Source organism: Arvicanthis niloticus, chromosome 20 (genome assembly GCF_011762505.2).
Source record: "Arvicanthis niloticus isolate mArvNil1 chromosome 20, mArvNil1.pat.X, whole genome shotgun sequence".
NCBI classification, from domain to species: Eukaryota; Metazoa; Chordata; class Mammalia; order Rodentia; family Muridae; genus Arvicanthis; species Arvicanthis niloticus.
The window spans coordinates 16,388,752-16,407,812 of record NC_047677.1 but is presented as its reverse complement, the minus strand read 5'-3'; the positions used below and the strand labels follow the sequence as shown (position 1 = coordinate 16,407,812).

Below are 19,061 nucleotides of genomic sequence, written 5' to 3'. Positions count from 1 at the left end.
GGGAGCTATGAATGCTGGGTATATGTGACGCTGGGTGTATGTGTACCCTTGTACTCCAGGGTGGGAGCTATGAACGCTGGGTATATGTGACGCTGGGTATATGTGTTCCCTTGTACTCCAGGGTGGGAGCTATGAACGCTGGGTGTATGTGTACCCTTGTACTCCAGGGTGGGAGCTATGAATGCTGGGTGTATGTGTTCCCTTGTACTCCAGGGTGGGAGCTATGAATGCTGGGTATATGTGTACCCTTGTACTCCAGAGTGGGAGCTATGAACGCTGGGTATATGTGACGCTGGGTGTATGTGTTCCCTTGTACTCCAGGGTGGGAGCTATGAATGCTGGGTATATGTGTACCCTTGTACTCCGGGGTGGGAGCTATGAATGCTGGGTATATGTGTTCCCTTGTACTCCAGGGTGGGAGCTATGAATGCTGGGTGTATGTGTACCCTTGTACTCCAGGGTGGGAGCTAGAAGAGGCATAGCAAGAATTTCTGAGCCAAGTCGGGTTGAGTAAATCTCAGAAGTACCAGCAGAGGAAAGAGCCATGCTTACTAAGGACTGCCTTGTGTACAATGTCTTTGTCAAAGTCAACAGTTAATGAGAGGTTGAGTCCAGGTTACCTATCTGTTTCCGAGGCCTGTCTGCCTTAACAGGCCCATGACAACCACGGACCCTAACCCCCACTGAAAGTTAGCTATTGGTCCCTGTTCTGGGATTTGAGTTTGTAGTTGAATTATTAATTATCCCAGCATGGGGTTTCTACTCACCTTAGAGCATTTATGTTCCTGGATGAAAGACACACACACAGCATCTATATTTTAAAATATTCCCAGGCATCACAATAGCTGGGCAACCGTCTACCCTCCATGCTGTTAGAATCTACCCTCCTATCCATATCCCAAGTTATTACTTACTATGTTTCATCTGGGCTGCTCTTAGCTCCAATTGGCCAGCCCTCATGGCCACGTTTTTATGGCTCAGCTAACCCATGGTGGCTCTCCTTTCTCCTCTCCTGCATGTTCTTCTCTCCTATGGCAGCTTCCTTCTGCTTCTCCCAAGCCTACCAAACCTTAGCCCCACCTATGTCTCTTCTGCCCAGCTATTAACTGTTGGCATCTTTATTCACCAAACACAATTAACTAGGGGCAGGGTCACTCAGTATCTTAAGTCCAGACTCCTTTCTGGGGCACCAGTCCTGGGGGCCTCAAATTCACATTCGAATACAAGTACCATTAGACCAACCCACTACATGAGTTATCTAATCTTTCCTCATAACCTATGAAGAAAGATTGTGAAGAATATCAAAGTCACCAAGTCACAGTTATGGCGGGGTATGATTCCAATCCTATGCTCCAAGTAACCTTTCCAGGCACAGAGAAGAGACCAGGATGTTCTCTGAAGTCAGCTAGTCATTAGCCATCCATGGAGGTGGAGCTTAGAGAGAGGCCAAAGAAGACACTGCTGCCATGGCCACATGCTTGGTGGCCTTTTGCTGCCATCCATGGAGGTGGAGCTTAGAGAGAGGCCAAAGAAGACACTGCTGGCCATGGCCACATGCTTGGTGGCCTTTTGCTGCCACTTAGGGTAAAGAAGCATGTGACCATGGCACAAGGGCTGTCAGAGAGGGAGAGAAGTAATTTAAAAAGGGCTAGCAGTTTTGATGGGCATGTGTCTTGATTGAGAAAAATCCTAAGATACTTATTTTAACTCCATCAGAATTGTTGCCATTAAATAAATAACAATTAAGCAATAACTAAAATAATAATTAGTGTAGGATTATAGATTGAATGTGAAAAGTCTTATATACCTCACATGCTGAAACACTTGGTTCCCAGATTGTGTTTTACAAGACTGTGGAAACTTAAGACAGTAGAGCCTAAATGGAGGAAGTAGGTCACGGAGTCTAGTTTTATAGTCTGGCTTTATTTCTCATCCCCTCTCTGCTTCCTGATTAGGGGTTTGATATTACCAGCAGCGTCATACTTCTGCGTCTTTGCCTTCTCTGCCCTGATGAACCTGTATCCTACAAACTGTGAGCCAATGGAATGTATCCCCCAAACTGTGAGCCAATGGAATGTATCCCCTCAAAACTGTGAGCCAAATCCCCTCAAACTGTGAGCTGAAAGAAACCGTTCCTCTCGTAAGTTGCTCTTGTCAGGTATTTTGTCACAGCAATAGGAAAATTTAACACAGGTAATTAGTTCTATATGAACATGTTTGAAAGAGATGGGCCCTATACCACTCCTTCATAGTTAGCGGCTGGTGAAATAAAAAGCCAGGCAGCAGAATTTTAATCAATGGTCATTATAAGGTTAATACCTGGGTCATATTTTTCTAGCTTTGAGAGAAAAAGTAGCTTCCTGAGCTGATGTGACCTCCTGAGTTACCTAAAAGGTTATTACCAAAAGCCTGGCTGAAGCAGGCTCCAGGTAACCCTGCGCCTTCTGAGATTGTTATATAGCAGGGGGCTTTCCAATAAAAACAAAACACACCAACTAAGATAGGTACCATGCAGCTCTCCTGTAAGACGCAGTGAGTGCGAGTCCCAGCAAGGCTGGAAAGGTACATTTTTTTGTAGGTGTTTTCTCTATGTAGCTTAGATTGATTTCAAACTTGTGACAAAGCTGCATGCCTTAGTGTCCCTGGTGCTGGGATTACAGACGTGAGTCACCATGCCCAGTTCATAAATGTGAAATTCTAATTTCCTTTCACTCTGCAACAGCTCGTCCCCTCTCTCCATTTCCTTGAAAGTGTTTTATTCAGCATTCCCTCAATTCAATTTAATTCTCTTCACAGAACTTCTCATAGAGCCCTTGAAACCCTTGACCAATAATAGTTCAATTTAATTTTCAAATTGCTTTTCTGTCTGTTATTATCTCTAGTGAATGAATTAAGGGCTTTGTTCACCCATGAAAATGTGTAAAGCACCTTCTGTGTCGGGTTTTATTGAATTATCTTCTGTAGTCTGCTTATTGAGGTTGAATTAATCCATACATGCATTATAATAACCCCTTTTTATTTCCCCAGGGGGCATAGCTATAAAAATTATGTCTGAAATCCACTTTTGCTTTTCATGTTCAACTCTGTATTTCTAGACACGCTGGAATAAAAACCTCTTATTATAGTTTTCATACGCTTGCTGCTCTTCCAGATCGTAGCTTCACAGTTCTCTGTGAGCTACAATCTGATTGAAGACCCCAGCTCAAAGGTTAAGGCAGTATGAAAACATGTAGTCATCAGGACACTGGGACTCTGAGCCTGGAGCAACCATGCTTAAGCACTTGCCCCTGGGTGGTTTGCAGAGAACCATTCCCAGGTGTGCCTAGGACTAACATATTAGAGAGGATGCTATGAGGGGAGCAGAGGGTGCTGGGAACACACATTCCGTGGAGAGCTGGCTCCTCGGGCCCTCAGGGGCAGGTGCCCTCAGGGGCAGGCTCAGCAGCCCTCACCTGCCTCAGGTCTCTGTCCATCTTCTTCTGCTGCAGCTGGCCTCGCTTTGAAGCCCGCTCGGCCTCTTCTGTCAGGAGCTGAAGTTTTTGTTCTTTTTGCTCCAAGTCTTTAAGGAGCTTCTCCATGCGAGATGTTTTTATGATATCCAGCTGCTGTCGAGTGACAGAGTCTTGAGTCACTCTGTGTTCCAACTCCCTCAGCAGTTGAGCCTGCAGCAAGGGAGGGCCAAGGCAAGAAAGAAAGCAGTCAGCAGCAGGCAACTGAGGCTAGCTGACATAGCTGCCATTTCAGCATGGCGACCTGCGCTGTTCTTGGGCTCTGGGGACAACAGCCTGACTATTTAGTCCTGGTCTGGTAAGCAGCAAGACCCCTAGGATCTTGCCTCACCTGGTACTTCCTGGACAGAAGACACTTCTACTGTGAATCCCAAGGCATCAGTCAAAGGGATCAGAACTCACAACAAGGCCGGGCGGTGGTGGCGCACGCCTTTAATCCCAGCATTTGGGAGGCAGAGGCAGGCGGATTTCTGAGTTCGAGGCCAGCCTGGTCTACAGAGTGAGTTCCAGGACAGCCAGGGCTACACAGAGAATCCCTGTCTTGAAAAAACAAAAACAAGACAAAACAAAAAAAAGAACTCACAACAAACTATAATGAAAGCCAGGATGTGTTAATGCCCCTACAGAATATTAGCAGGTGAAGAAATTGAGTTTCTCAACATTAAACATTGGATGATTAACTACCCACCAAATGCTCACATTGAGTACAGGCTGTATTTGCATTGCCCTAAAGTCTTCTTCATGGGGACCAGCAATGAACCCAAGTCTCTGCTTGCCTCTGAGGAGGCAAGGATTCTTCATAGAAACATTCATGATGAAGAGTGCTTCTGACTCTTGGACTCTGGTTTTATTCTAAAAATGTCTCGGGGGAAACCAGATTCTAGATAGTTAAAGACAGAAAACTGGAGCTGAGGATGAGGACGTGAGCTAGCCTGTGCTATAAAGTAAGACCCTGTCTCAACAAGTAAAAATGGGAGAGGAAAAAGAGGAGAAGGAGGAGGATATGCCAATTTTGAATTTGTTTATATTGCAGCTGAATGAAAATGAAGACATGACGGCTCCCAGGTATGGTTAAGGAGAAGATTTTTATTATAGATATGAGGGGGAGAACAGCTGGAGGCATCTGGAAGAGTCCAGAGCAGGGAGAGAAAAGTAGTAGACTAGACATGACTGGTAGACGGAACAGGGTCATGAGAGGAGACAGGGTGGGGAAGAGTGAGAGAGGAAAAGGAAGATGGAGCAGATAGAGGGGGACCAAGAGAGAGCAAGAGAGTGTGGAGCCAAAATGGCTGGGTTATATGGGGAAGAAAGAAGCTGGGAGAAGGGGAGGGAAGCTCAGTGGCTAGAGAGGCTTGGGGACTGTGTGTGTGGCGGGGGGCGGGGGAGGGGGGGCTGTTGCTGAGAGCAGCCAGGACTCTGTACCGGGTACTTGAGATGTTGGGAGACCCTGCTTGATATGTTTATAGGTACCTCAGTTATCCATTTGTCCTGAGTTTCTTTGGGAACTAACTACAAGTTCCTCTCAAATCTAAGTATTCTAAATGCTAGGGAGCTCTGGTGACTGTTCCGGGTTGCCACTGTGTCCCTTCTCATGACCACTCTCGGGGTGGCTACCTCTGGGGCTCTAGGTACCTGGGTATCATTCTGCCACCGCAGCTTCCTGTTGTCAGTCTGAGCTTTGCTCAGGGCTTGCCTCGAAGCCCGGAGCTGCTGATGAAGTAAAGCCACTTCTTGCTCCGCCATTAGCTTGATTCTCAAGCACTCCTTTTTGCTGTGAATAGACTCCTGCCAGCATTGCAAACACAGAGAGAGGGGAAGTGAGCTTCTTTTCTGTGGTTTTAATCTGAAGCCTTAGCTAAGGCCTCACCAGAGGCCCTTCTTTGACACTGACTATAGCGTGGAGTTCCTGACGATCGCTGCTTGTGTGAATCTAGTCATGGGTAGCCCGACAGATCAGAGTAAATCCAGATTCCAAGGAAGTGCAGCTTCTCAAACTACTACCAATATGTGCTTTGTGTTCAACGTGCTTAAAGTAGATTTTCCTCTTACTGTTTTGTTACTTCATTTCCCTCAGATTATCAAGGACAAAATCCAAAGCCAGCCTCAGGCCTTTAATAAACACCCCGCTTCCGTCTCTTCACCTTTCTTATGCTCCATTCTTCCATCTCCACGGCTGGCTGCACCTGTCTGTTTTCTATTTCTCCCAACACTCTAAGGTTGCTTGTTCCCAGAGGGGAAAAAAAGATCAATTGCCAATTTCCAGATTCTTTAGCAAGGCTGGGCCTGCCACCTATCACTTGTCACCTGCCACCAGTGTGGCAGCTGCAGAAGCACCGTGTGTGTGTGTGTGTGTGTGTGTGTGTGTGTGTGTGTGTGTGTGTGTGTGGTATGCATGTGGGGGAGGGGCCTCTCTTCAACACTTACCTTCTCTGCCCTGCTCAGCTGACCTCTGAGGTGTGCCTGCTGCACAGCCAGCCGCCAGTGGCCCAGGCTCCGTGCTTTGCACAGTAGAGCAGCCAGGGTGTTGCTGCTGTCCTGCTCCAAGGCACACAGCTGCTCCTGCCAAGAAGGCCTACTTTTAGAACAGGCCACTCTTGCTCCTTTCTCCTAACCCCAGAAACATGCCTTCCAGAAAGACACATTTCCATGTGGAGCCCCACCCCAGGACCCCTTTAAAATGTCTAACCCCTTTGGAACTCTAAATGGGTCAGTGGCAGGCTGGGAACTAGGGAGGAAGGCAGCACGAGTTCACGTACTTTGACTGGTACTTTGGCTGTGCTCTCTTTTGTTTCCCCCTCAGGTCTGGCAGAGCCCCAGGCTTTCTTTAGCTGCTTCACGTTGGCAATCCCTTCAGCTCTCACTTCACCAATGAGCTCACATACTTTCTGGATCAAATTAAACTGATTCTCATCCAGCTTCTCCTGAAAATTGCAGACTCAGGTCAAGAAGTCCAATGGGTTTGAGGGCGTGAAGGGCGGGATTGAAATGCCCTCCACCCAGGCAGTTTTCCTCATGAGTGTTACAAGGCAGGCGCATTGGAGGGCTTCATCTGTTGTTCACCTACAGGTCCTAGAACATGCCTTGTTTGTTAGCACCTGGCACATGGACAGTGGGTAGAGCCATGGAAGGTGACAGAGAAAATCTACTGACTAAATCAGGTTAGTTGGGGAAGGTGGATTTATGGCTCCCAGGTTGATACAGAATCTGATGAGACCTTATTGCTGATGAGCCATTACAAAGGAGTTTCAGTAAATATGGATAAGTGATGGAAGGCGATGGGCTGGCTGCCTCCTCAGGCTCCGGTGGGTATGGGACACTCTGTCCAGAGTGGCCGTGGCTGATGATGGCCCAGACAGCTTATATAAGTTATTACTACAGACTCAGGGCTGAGCACTGAATTGTGACCCCTCCCAAACTCATGTATTCAGCCTCAAATGTCTGGAGACATAAGATCTTTCATAGGAGTGGGTCTTGATCTCAGGGAGACTGTACCCTGTAAGAGCAGAGAGAATCATTTCTTTCTTTCTCTGGGCAGGGAGGAGGCAGCTCCTGTCCACTGGGAAGGGAACAGACCATAGAGAAGACCATGCTCTTACCCTCATCTCTGACTCCTGGCTTCCAGAACTGTGAGAAAATAAACTGTGCTTTAGCGGCTCGCTCAGTCTGTGCCATTTCATTGTGGTGGCCTCAGCAGACTAGATGCTGAGAGTCCCAGGGCTGAGAAATGGGCACATGAACGCCCTTCCCATCTCTGCACTACTTCCTCAAAGAGGAAGGCAGGAGGACAGTGCCCACTTAGAAACTGTGGCAGGAAGCCTGGCCAATTCTGCTGGTTATCAGTGGGAACATTGTCATTACCTTGGGACCAAGGACTTGGGTAGGGATTCCCTACTTCTGGGGGTTTAGTAGAACTGCTTCAGTGTGGGAGGAGTTAAAAGTTCAATCTTTATCTTTATCTTCTTATGCCTGCAGGTTTGCTCTGGAAAGGCTGGCTTTCATAGACTTCTCCTGTAGCTCTAGGCACAGTTCATTTTGAATTTGGTCTTTTTTTTTTTTTTTTTTTTAAAGATTTGTAAGCATTTATATTTTTCAAGTAAGAAGAAATCTCTAATACTCTCTGTAAGGCAAAGACAGAGCATCAAGGGGGCTCTCCTGTTAAAGTAATCATAGGGTTTGTTCTGGAACTCCCAGGGACTGGAGACAGAGAGGTACAGGATTAAGTAGGGCTCACTCTAGATGGGTGGGAGGTCAGGGATTGAGTGGGGCTGGCTCTAAAGAGTATTCAGTGATGCAGAAGTGAGCTGGGGAAGAGAGCTACAGAGTGAGGCATTGTAGATTAGTGCTGAAATCCATAGGGCAGGGTACCCAAGGTCCTGATGGTTCATGGGACCATCTTAAGCATGGGACATCTGACTCCCTGATGCTCAAACAAGTTTATACAGTGACTAGCTTCCACAAAGACGTAACAGGGAGTCCCGTCATTTCTCTTCTGAGGGGCTCCAAAGTTGACAGGTTGGTAGCTCCCCAATTCTAAATGTGGGAGAAAGGCAGAAGGACATGTTGAGGGCTAACCAGATCTGTGAAAACTAGTTCGGTTTCCAAACCTGCCCAGCAAGCTCTTTCACAGCAGCTCCCTCCTCTCAAGCGAGGCAGCTCAGAGGGGTTTTTCTTACCTACTGGGTGTCTCACTTAATGGAAACTGCAGAGGTAGCCACTGGTGGGAAGCTGAAACAGAAGGCCTCCTCTTTCCAACAGCAGCTAGTTGTCGAATAAACAACTCGGTTATCTAAAATTCAGTGTCTGTCCTGAGAGCATAGTGACAACTCAGGCTGGTGACATCTCAGAGGGTAAAGGTGCTTGCTGCCATGCCTGATGGCTTAAGTTTGGTCCCAAGAACCCCCATGGTGACACACACACACACACACACACACACACACACACACAAATGTAAGCAGAACAAAATAAAATAATGACAACCTGCTGCTAATTCTCTCTGTAGCAAAATCTTCTAGCTGGCCAGATGGTCCATGTCTATAACCTCACAGAAGGGAGGCTGAGGCAATAGGATTGTTTTGACTTTGAGGTTGGCATCGGCTATGTAGCAAGTTCCAGGGCAGCCGGGACTACATAACAAGAGCATGATTGAACAAAACAAAACCCCCAACCAAACAAAACCTTCCAGCTTAGAATTTTGGGGACTCAAGAATCTCTTGGTACCTCAAAGTCCCTTTTGCCCTGGGTCCCTTGGTATGCAGCCACGGGCTTTCCCAGTCACGGGTGAGAGACACTCACCTTTATGTGTAAGCAGGTCATAAACAAAGCCTGCACTAATTCTCTGTGCTCCTCCTGGACCTCTTTTCTAATCTGGATTTTCAGACTCAGATTCTCCTCTTCCAGGTCTGTGAGCTGGGCTCTCAGAGCAGTGATTTCCATAATCATGTCATGACTGAGCTCTGCAATCTACCGGAAATGAAGCAGAGTACACGGCATGAGGTAAGGTTAGCAACGGAGGGATTCCAGGTAGCAGAATAGTTCCGCGAAGGCTAGCACCACCTCCATGTCCAGTCTCGTGAAGGCAAATAGCCTCCTGGGTAGACGTGCGTGGCAGAACTTCAGGTTGGTTCCTCCCTAGTGCTGAGGTGAGAGGTGCTCACCCTTCATAGAACAGTCTTAGTATGATGGATGAATGAGCCCTAAAAAGCTGGTATTGAAGCACAGCACTTTTGATAAACCCTGCAACCGTCTCGGCTTCATCACCACACTGGCTTTCCCTTGACCCCCTCATCCAAATGTCATTTCATCTCTGAAGTACATTCCACCTGGCATCTTAAAAAAAGAAAGAAAGAAGCAATGCCCACAAAATTCTGCCAAATAACACCCACCTCCCAAATAATACATAACAGAGACAACTTAACAAACTTTAGAAAAAAAAACGCCCTTTAGGAAGAGCATTTACGCAGAACGAAATTACGGTCCTCAAATGTGCCTGCATAAGGCCTCGATGGACGAGATTCCTGCAGGCAACATGAGCTTCTAATGGACTGAGAGTGTAGTCACTGACCCACCTGGCCAGCACAGTCTTCAGAAGGAGCTTGACTTCTTCGTAGCAAGTCCACCTCCTGAGGAGGAGAAGGCAGGGCTCAGTCAACACACATGCAGCCCCTTCCAGTTGGTGTCTACTCAGCCTCATTCCAAAACCCTCTGGCCCCTGATCCTGATCCTGTCAGTAGCCTGGGCTGTGCTTGGCACCTTGTTTGTCTTTGGCTCCTTCTTCCCTCCCCTTCCCTCCCCTTCCCTCCCCCTCCCTCCCTCTCCTCTTCCCTCCCTGCCTCATGTATTCCAGACTGGCCTTGAACTTAATATATGGCTGAGGGTGACCCTAACCTTTTCACCTTCCTGCCTCTACCTCCCAGCTCCTGGGGTTACAAGTCTGCACCACCCTGGGCAGTTAAACTTTGGGGTTTCTAACAACACATCAAGAGGTAAGCTGCAAGCCAGGCACTATGGAACATGCTCGTAATCCTGAGGCTTGCTGACCAGCTAGCCAAGATGAATTGGCAAGCTCCAGGTTCTAGTGAGAGAACATACCTCATTTCTGAGAAATGACGCCCACAAGAATGTGTAGACATGTGTACACACAAATTAGCAACAACAACAACAACCCCACAATATAATCTCCAGGCTTCTACAATGATACAGAGTTCAACTATGGGGGAGTCATCAACTGTGGGCAAGTCCAGGACTCCCTGATTAATATTTTAATGCTTCATTTAGTTTTTTTTGGACAATTTCATATTTTTACCTTGAGTATAAAATAAAATTATATGGGTCTTCAGATACAATCTATTTTGAAACAATATATACAATATGAGCTTTTGGGTGTTATGACCTAGTTTTAAGGAGGTCTCACCACTAAAACTGACCCATGATATGAAGACAGACAGACAGACAGACAGACAGACACACAGACAGACAGATGGAGATAGAGATAGAGAGATAGATGATAGAGAAAGAAATAGAGCCGGGTGGTGGTGGCGCATGCCTTTAATCCCAGCACTTGGGAGGCAGAGGCAGGCGGATTTGTGAGTTCGAGGCCAGCCTGGTCTACAGAGTGAGTTCCAGGACAGCCAGGGCTACACAGAGAAACCCTGTCTCGAAAAACCAAAAAAAAAAAAAAAAAAAAAAAAAAAAAAAAAAAGAAATAGAGATAGAGATAAAGATTTTTCCTCCAAAGGCTCTCCCTGTCTTACTCCTGGTAACAACTTCTGTCTTAGTTAGAGTTTCCATTGCTGTGAAGAGACACTATGACCAAAGTAACTCTTATATTGCAACATTTAATCGGTGCAACATTTAACTGGGACTGGCTTATAGGTTCTGAGGCTCAGTTCTTTATCATCATGGTGGGAAGCATGGCAGCATCCAGGCAGTCATGGCACTGAAGGAGCTAAGAGTTTGACATCTTGTTCTGAAGACAAACAGGAGAAGACTACATCCTCAGGCAGAGGATGACCCTCAGAAGGAGGGTCTCAAAGTCCACCTCCACAGTGAGACACTCCCTCCAGTAAGGCCACACTTCCTAATAGTGCTACTCTCTGGGCTACGCATATTCAAACCACCACATTCCACTCCCTGGTCCCCATGGGCTTGTTCAAACAGATGAGTCTACGGGGGCCATACCTAGCCATAGCCTAATGAGAAGTGTATTTAGCCTAACTTCAAAAGTCTCATAACAGTCTCAACAATGTCAAAAGTCCAAAGTTCAAAGTTTCTTCTGAGATTCATGCAATCCCTTAACTGTAATCCCCTAAGAAATTAAAATTAAAAAGCAGATCATGTATCTCCAATGTCATAGGATATTCCTTACCATTCCAGAACATCATGGTGAGGAGATACTGGGACAAAGCAAGACAGAAACCAGCTGGGAAAACTCCAAACTCAGCATCTATATGTCTGCTGTATCTCTAACTCTTTTCATCTTTGTTGACTGCTGTTGGCAGATCTAGCATCCAGCGGCAACAGACTTTGTTCTCTTGGGCTGGTTCCACTCCCTGTTAACAGCTTTCCTTGGCAGGTCTCCCACGGCTCTGACATCTCTTAATGTCTTTGGGTCTCCAAGGCAACTTTAACATTACAGCTTCTTGTTTTCAGTGTCTGGGATCCACACATGATCTTCTGGGCTCTTCCAAAGGATCACAGCTCCATCTTTGTACTCCATAGCACTTTAGGCTCTGGTTGACTCCACTGCTGCTGCTGTTCTTGGTGGCCATCCCGTGGTCCTTACATCTCCAATACACTAGGGTCTTACCCTGAAACTAGGCTTCACCAATAGCCTCTCATAGGCTGTCTTCATGGTGCCAAGCCTCAACTTCCTTGCATCAATCCAGGCTGTCAACTGCAACTGAGGCTACCCTTTCACCAGTGGCTTTCCCTAGCCTCTCACAGTGCCAAGCCTCAGCTGCCTCCATGACCCCTTTATGCCTTTAAAAACCAGTACCACCTGGGTGACTTTTACAGATTACCAAGACCAGATGCCAAAGGGAGGGTTATCTTTGGAACACAGCTTCTTTGTGCTCTCAGAAAACACTTCCCAGAAGACTTCACTCCAGTGATGCTGGTCTCTTCTTAATCACTGCTAATTTCTTAGCTTCAACTAACCAGTATCAATTGTCCCAGGAGTCCTGTCTACTCTTGACTCTAAAGCCAGAGCCACATGGCCAAAGCTGCCAAGTTCTGGTGCTTGCTGGAGTTGGACCATGGCCCCATTGTTATTACATTACCACCAGCTTTCTGTTTTCCAACTCCTTCACTACCTAAGCTTGGACCTTGCTCTGCAGACTGAGCTTGAAATCCAAGATCTACATGGCTCTGTCTCCTGAACTCTGAGATTGAAGGTGTGTACCACCATGCCTGGACTTAAGCTTTTCTTCACCTAGAACTTGTTCTGTCCTAGGTTGTCCTTGAACTCAGAGATGGCTTGCTTTGTCTTCTGGGGTTAAAGGTATGTACCACCAAGCTTGGGCGTAAGTTTTTCACGGCCAGTATTTTTCAAGGTCCATATCAAAGCCGGTCACATCCCATGTCAGGATCTGAATAAAAAAAATCTTTATCTTCTAACTTCAAGATCTGGATCATAGGAGTGTCCTCCATTTCTGGATTATAGTTCATTCCAGATTAAAAGTAAAAATGAAAACGATAACCAGGTAATAATGCCTAACATAATATATAACTATTCCTTGTACAACTGTAAACACATAAACAATCATCTTAGCTGGGTGGGATCTTGCCCTGAGGTCACCACTCCCTTAATCTGTTTATCTCCTTGACCACGGGATTCAGTTTTATTGCACTTCCTGGTACTTGGTTTAATACTTGAACCATACATTTTGTATTTTTTCTTTTTAGCTTACTATGCTTGATCAAAATGCACTTCATGAGAGTAAACCAGAGAACAAAGTTTATGCTGGGTGTTTCTGAAAGTTCCTTTGTCAATGCAATTATTGTGAGTCTCTTCACCTTAGCCTCAGGCAGACTCTTCAGTTAAGGGCAAAAACCAGCCACATTGTTCACAAACCATCTTAAGAATGCTGTCCAGAGTTCAAATCACCCTCAGCATCAATGTCTTTCATATTCCTATTAGGATGGCTCAAAAAGTCCCATGTAACTTCAATTTTTTTCAATGTGTACTTTTAATGATGGTTCTTAAACACTTTAACCTCCTTCCTAGCCCACTACCCGCCAGAGGTAGTGGGAAAGAAAGGATATGGGGGAGTGGACCTGTTTGGAACAAATCCCATCTGCATTGTCCGGAAATCAGCAATTCAGTTCACAGGTCAGCAGAGGCAGCTCCATCCACTCGCAAATACTTCACAAATATACCAGCAGTCAACTTTGGTAGAGTCAGGATAGCAAACATGAATCAGCAGCAGTGGCACAACCTACCAGAGACAGCCAGCCTTCAGCCGAATTGGCATGAGTCAATAGGAGGCATTAGGGACACCAGGAAAAATTCTCAGCTGTGTCTCTCAGTGAATCAAAGATCAACAAAGACTCAAGACCGAGAAGTGTTGCACAGCTAGCTCTATAAGCGAGCCCTTTTCACAGTCTGTTGCGTCCTATTTATACTCCCTTCAAACATCACGTGCCCTCCTAGGGTCTTGCCTCACCATGTGTCTTGTATGTGAGTCTGACTTAGCAAGACTCCACATGAGTCTGCACCAGCTGACATCACTCTGCGAATCCATGGAAGTGACAAGAAGCTTCAGCACAGCACCAAAAATTTTTTGGTGTATTTCTCTCTGTGGAGTTCACAATAAATGGAGCTCAAGTGCACAATATAAGGCTAGATCAATACATGGGTGTCATTAGCAAAGAATCCTTCATCACATGTCCTTTCATGTGCTTGCTTTAGAAGAACATCCTTTCACCTGTGTCTGCTTTAGCCTTTTACCTGTGTTCACTTCAGGAAAACACTCCTTCATGTGTTTACCCCAGCAACACACCATCCAATACAATCAACTTTCCAAAAGAACCCTTAACTTTTCTCTTTAGTTCTACTTAAAGCATTCAATGGTTTTCCAAATCCAAAGTCCCCAAATCCACATTCCTCCAAACAAAAACATTGTCAGGCCTATCACAGGAATACCCTACTCCTGATACCAAATTCTATTTTAGTTAAGGTTTCCATTGCTATAAAGAAACACCATGACCAAGACAATTCTTATAAAGTACAACATTTAACTGGGGGCTGGCTCACAGGTTCAGAGGTTCAGTCCATTATCATCATAGTGGGAAGCATGGTAGTGTTCAGGCAGGCATGGGGCTGGAGAAGGAGCCGAGAGTTCTACATCTTGTTCCAAAGGCAAACAGGAGAAGACTGCATCTTCAGGCAGCTAGGATGAGGGTCTCAAAGCCCACCCCCACAGTGACACACTTCCTGTAACAAGGCCACATGTACTCTAAGACCACACCTCCTAATAGTGCCACTCCCTGGACCAAGCATGTTCAAACCACCATCCCCATCCTTATTGGTCACATCTTGTATCCTTGGTAATACTCTAAAGCCTACATCCCAGGGCTGCTAGGACTGTCACCTTAGCAACTGAGAGTGCCAGGGCCCAAGAAAAGAAACAAATGGACAGAAATGTGGAGGACACCAATGTCCCCTAGGCTTGGCATAAGAACATCTCTCCTCACTCCACTCAGATTTTCTTTGCCTGGTGACTCTGGGCCCTCCACACCCACAAGCTTTCTCCTTTGCACTTCTCCGGGTACCTACCTGCTCCTTCTGGCTAAGCTTCTGCCTGACATGCTGCAGGACATGCTCATAACACATGGAGTAGGTCTCAAAGTTGCTGCGTTCTCTTGCCATCACATCACAGCCCAAGGAGAGGAGGCAGGCTTCAAGGTGCTCCCGCCGGAAAGTGATCTGAAAAGGGAATGGTGTGTCTCTCAGCAGCTCCACTGGAGCCTCTGGCCAGCCATGCTCTCCCTGCAGCTCCACCCAGGCCTCTGGCCAGCCATATCAAGCAAGGGCTTGGGGAACATGTTACTTTGGCTCATAGACACATTTTCAATTCCCCTCAACACCAAGCCCTTGATAGACGATTTCTCTCTTAGTTCTGCTCTGAACCTTTGCAGAGCCAGGGACAAGAGAAGAAACGGAAGCTGGCCATGTGTCTCAACCATTAACGGTTATAAGTCAGAGCAACAAACTATTAGAGTGCTAGATTTAGTTCTGCTTTCAAAGATAAATGTGATGGCTGGGTTTGAGCTTCTGTCCAGAAACTCCTCTGAGTTCTGAGGTGAAGTACGGAGACAAAGCGAGAGCAGCTCCCCAGTCAGAGTCTACAGTGTGATCCCCACTTCTTACTTCAGGACCCTCACATGCCTGAACAGTACACTTCACTCTTGGTCTCGGATACAAGAGGTATTCATATCATGGGTGCAGTCTATGTTCACTCTGGGGAAGACAGTCAAGGGACGAGACACGTGTAGATCAGTGGTCCTCAACCTGTGGATTGCAACCCTTTCGACAGGGGTCACCTAAGACTATCAGAATGCACAGATATATTATGATTCATAACAGTAGCAAAATTACAGTTACGGAGTAGCAACAAAAACTATTTTATGGTTGGGGGTCATCATCAATACATGAGGGGCGGTATTAAAGGATCACAGCATTAGAAACATTATTCTATTAGAACAGTGCCCTAGATGGAAGCCTAGGGTTCTGAGTGGACATGTCCCTATGTCCCAGGGGAAAGGGCAGGTTATGGGAGGGCCAGATGGGGGTGCTTTCTGAAGCCTGGGCATCTTGCTCTGTTCTAAAGCATACAGCTCTCTTCCCTCAACGCTTCTTGTGGAAGACTGGGCATACTCTTTGAAGGGACAGGAAAGAGGCCCCTCACAGAAACTTAGATGTAGGCTCTGGAGAGAACTGAGGACCAGTCTGGGAAAGGCAGGACCAGTGAGTCTGCCCTAGTGTTATTCCATTACTGTGATAAAACACCAATCAAACTAACTCTTGGAGGAAAGAAATTCCATGGTTTACACATCTAGGTGACAGTCTATCATTGAAGGAAGTCAGGGCGGGATGCTGAGCAGGAACTCGTAGCAGAGCACAGAGCAGCAAAGCTTGGTGGCACGAGCTCTGGCCCCACTCTCCTGATGGCTTATGCTCAGTCATCCTTTTGCATAGCCCAGGGTCACATGCCTAGGGATGGTACTGCCCACAGGTCAAAGGAATGAAGACAGTTCCTCACTGGAGGGTCTCTCTTCCCAAATGACTCTAGTTTGTGTCAAGTTGGCAATAAAAACCAGCCAGCATTATGTCTGAGCGAGTACAGGTGTGTCCCCCTGTGTAGACACCTGTAGTGCCTGTATGGGTATCTGAGGTCTTGGGGGATCAAGTCCAAGCTGCAATCTGCAATCTTACATGAGCTTTCTCTGTGACAATTTCAAGATAAACCCAGATAAATCCCTACTTGTAGGCTTCTTGCTGCAGAAACTAGGCTATTCCTAGGACCTGCCCCGATCCCCTGCTCTGATCTGCTTGTCCAAGGCTCAAGACATTGTCCTGTCAGTACAACTTCATTGCTATATTGACCTTCAGAGAAAACTCATGGTGGGCTTTGAGGATTGCATAGGAACTAGGCAAGATGGCAGATAGGGAGGGGACCTAGCACAGAGGAAAGGCTACAGAAGCAGATTCAGTACTCTTGCAAGGAACAACCTTTACAGTTCTAAGCCTTCTGATCCGGGGAACACTCCTGTGAATCTATCTTTAGGGAATATTATGGTTTGGATTTAAAATGGTCCTGAAAGATCGCATGCCAAAGGCTTGGTTCCTGGCTGTGGGTTTTGGTGGGGTGTAACTGTGTTCTTGAGGGCTGAGACTTCATCAGAGTATTGCCTCATTGATGAAGTCCAACTTGATGGCATTATTCTGGAGTGATGGAAGCTAGGATGTGAAGTATAGACAGAGAAAGCAGGTCTCCTTGGGAGGCAGAGGCAGGAGGATTTCTGAGTTCGTGGCCAGCCTGGTCTACAGAGTGAGTTCCAGGATAGCCAGAGCTACACAGAGAAACCCTGTCTCGAAAAACCAAAAAAAAAAAAAAAAAAAAAAAAGAAAAGAAAAGAAAAGAAAAGAAAGAAAGAAAGAAAGCAGGTCTCAGGGGCTGTGCCAAGGAAGAGTCAGTCTGGCCTCAGGCTCCTTATTCTGTTTCTTTGCTTCCTGGTTGGCTTGAGGTGGGTGACTTTCCTGTGCTATGTGCTTCCTTCATATTTCTGTCATGCCACAGGCCCAAGAGCAACCAAGCCAGCTGATGTGAAACCCTGAAACCAAGAATTAAAAGAAAACCACCATCCCTTCAAGTTATGCTGGGAGTTGTGTCACAGTGGAGACATGAAAACACAATGAAGTCGTATGCAAAGTTTATGCAAACATCTTAATGTGCTGTCTAGTAGGAGAAAAAAACCGACATCAGCCTCAAGTGGCTTCTAAGGGAAATGAGTTAAATCCACCTGGTTCATCTATAGGAAGTAATACTGACTAACAACTATGTATATTATAAAGATATTATACACATCTATCTCTATATGTGTCTATATCATCTCTATTTCTACATTCACACACACACACACATACACACACACACACACACACTGTTGTTTATTTTATGTATCATGTCTTGCCTGTATGCATATATATGACTTGTGTGCCTGGTGTCTACAAAAGCCAGAAGAAGGTGTTGATCACCTGGAACTGGAGTTGCAGGTAGGAGATTGTGAGCTACCCTGAGGATGCTGGGAAGCCAGCCCAGGCCTTTTGGAAGAGGAGCCAGGGCTCTTGTTCATGGAGCCATGTCTTCAGCCTCATGTAAAGATATTTATAATATATAATCAACTTCAAAAAAAAAAAAAAGCCCACCATTTAAAATAGGTCACAAAGGAAGGGGCCTGTAAGATGGCACAACGGGAAAACCGCTTGGCAGCATGCCTGGTGACTTGAACATGACCCCACAGTTCACACTGTACAAGGAGAAAACCAACTCCCACAGGGTGTCTTTACATATGTGCTGTGGCACACACATACACACGTGCATGCACACACACACCAAACAAACAAGTAATTAATTAATTAATGTAAAAATGACATATAATAAATAAATAATGTAAATAATAATATTAAAATATTATTATTAAAAATAATAATAGTGTCATACAAGAAAATGTTACTTTATAAAGCACATGAGTGGAAGAATGGTTAGTAAAGTTTAAAAAGAAATGTAGTAAAACAATAAGAGAGGTTACTAATGAGGGCAAAACTATAAGCCATGTTCCAAAGGATCATACTTCTGTTTTCTTTTTTAGACCTTATTCTTATTTTCATGAGAATAAGTGTCTTGCTTGCACGTGCACTACTTGTGTGCCTGGTGCCTGCAGAGGCCAAAAGAGAGTGCTAGATCCCCTGAAACTAGTGTTACAGATGGTTGTGATCCACCAAAGAGGTTCTGGGAATCAAACCTGGGTCCTACGAAAAAGAAGCCAGTGCTTTTAACCACTGAGCCACTTCACCAGCCCCATAGCTCTATTTTCTAATATGATATAACCACAGTTTGTACGTGTAATTAAGATAAAATTTACATAAAGGATACATACTAAAAGTCATATTTTTCAGAAAGTCATCAGTGGTATCAGCCTGGCAGGATGTAATGAAGACTGGTCCATGGAATCTGAGGATAACTTCTGCTTGGGGCTGGGGAGGCGGGGACCAGCTACAGGCAGGCAAAAGATCCTAAACCAGAGTCCTAGGATTCATTCTCCCTTAGATAAGGGCCCCTTCAGTGGGTGGGGTAAGACAGGTCCTCCTGCCCCTGCCTCCCTCTGAGCCTTTGGAAGCCTTTGGAGAAGCTATTGGTGCAAAGACAAGGACTCGGAAGCCCTCTTTGCCTGGAAAGGGCTTAATAATAGCAAAGGGAACTTTCTGGTTTGCTTCTGTTGAAAGCCTGAAGCCATGAGAAGTCACAGGGTGGTTAGTGAGGGTGTGGCCAG

At 46.0% G+C, this 19,061-nt stretch overlaps 1 protein-coding gene across 1 annotated transcript in view; it reads right to left on the bottom strand.

The window, feature by feature from the left end:
* Positions 1-19,061, bottom strand: part of LOC117724113 (uncharacterized) — a 178,997-nt gene that overhangs the window by 10,066 nt on the left and 149,870 nt on the right. The window contains 7 exon segments of the mRNA XM_076916959.1: positions 3,453-3,662; positions 5,142-5,294; positions 5,934-6,068; positions 6,266-6,430; positions 8,802-8,969; positions 9,575-9,628; positions 14,785-14,934. Coding sequence (XP_076773074.1) covers positions 3,453-3,662; positions 5,142-5,294; positions 5,934-6,068; positions 6,266-6,430; positions 8,802-8,969; positions 9,575-9,628; positions 14,785-14,934 — 1,035 coding nt within the window.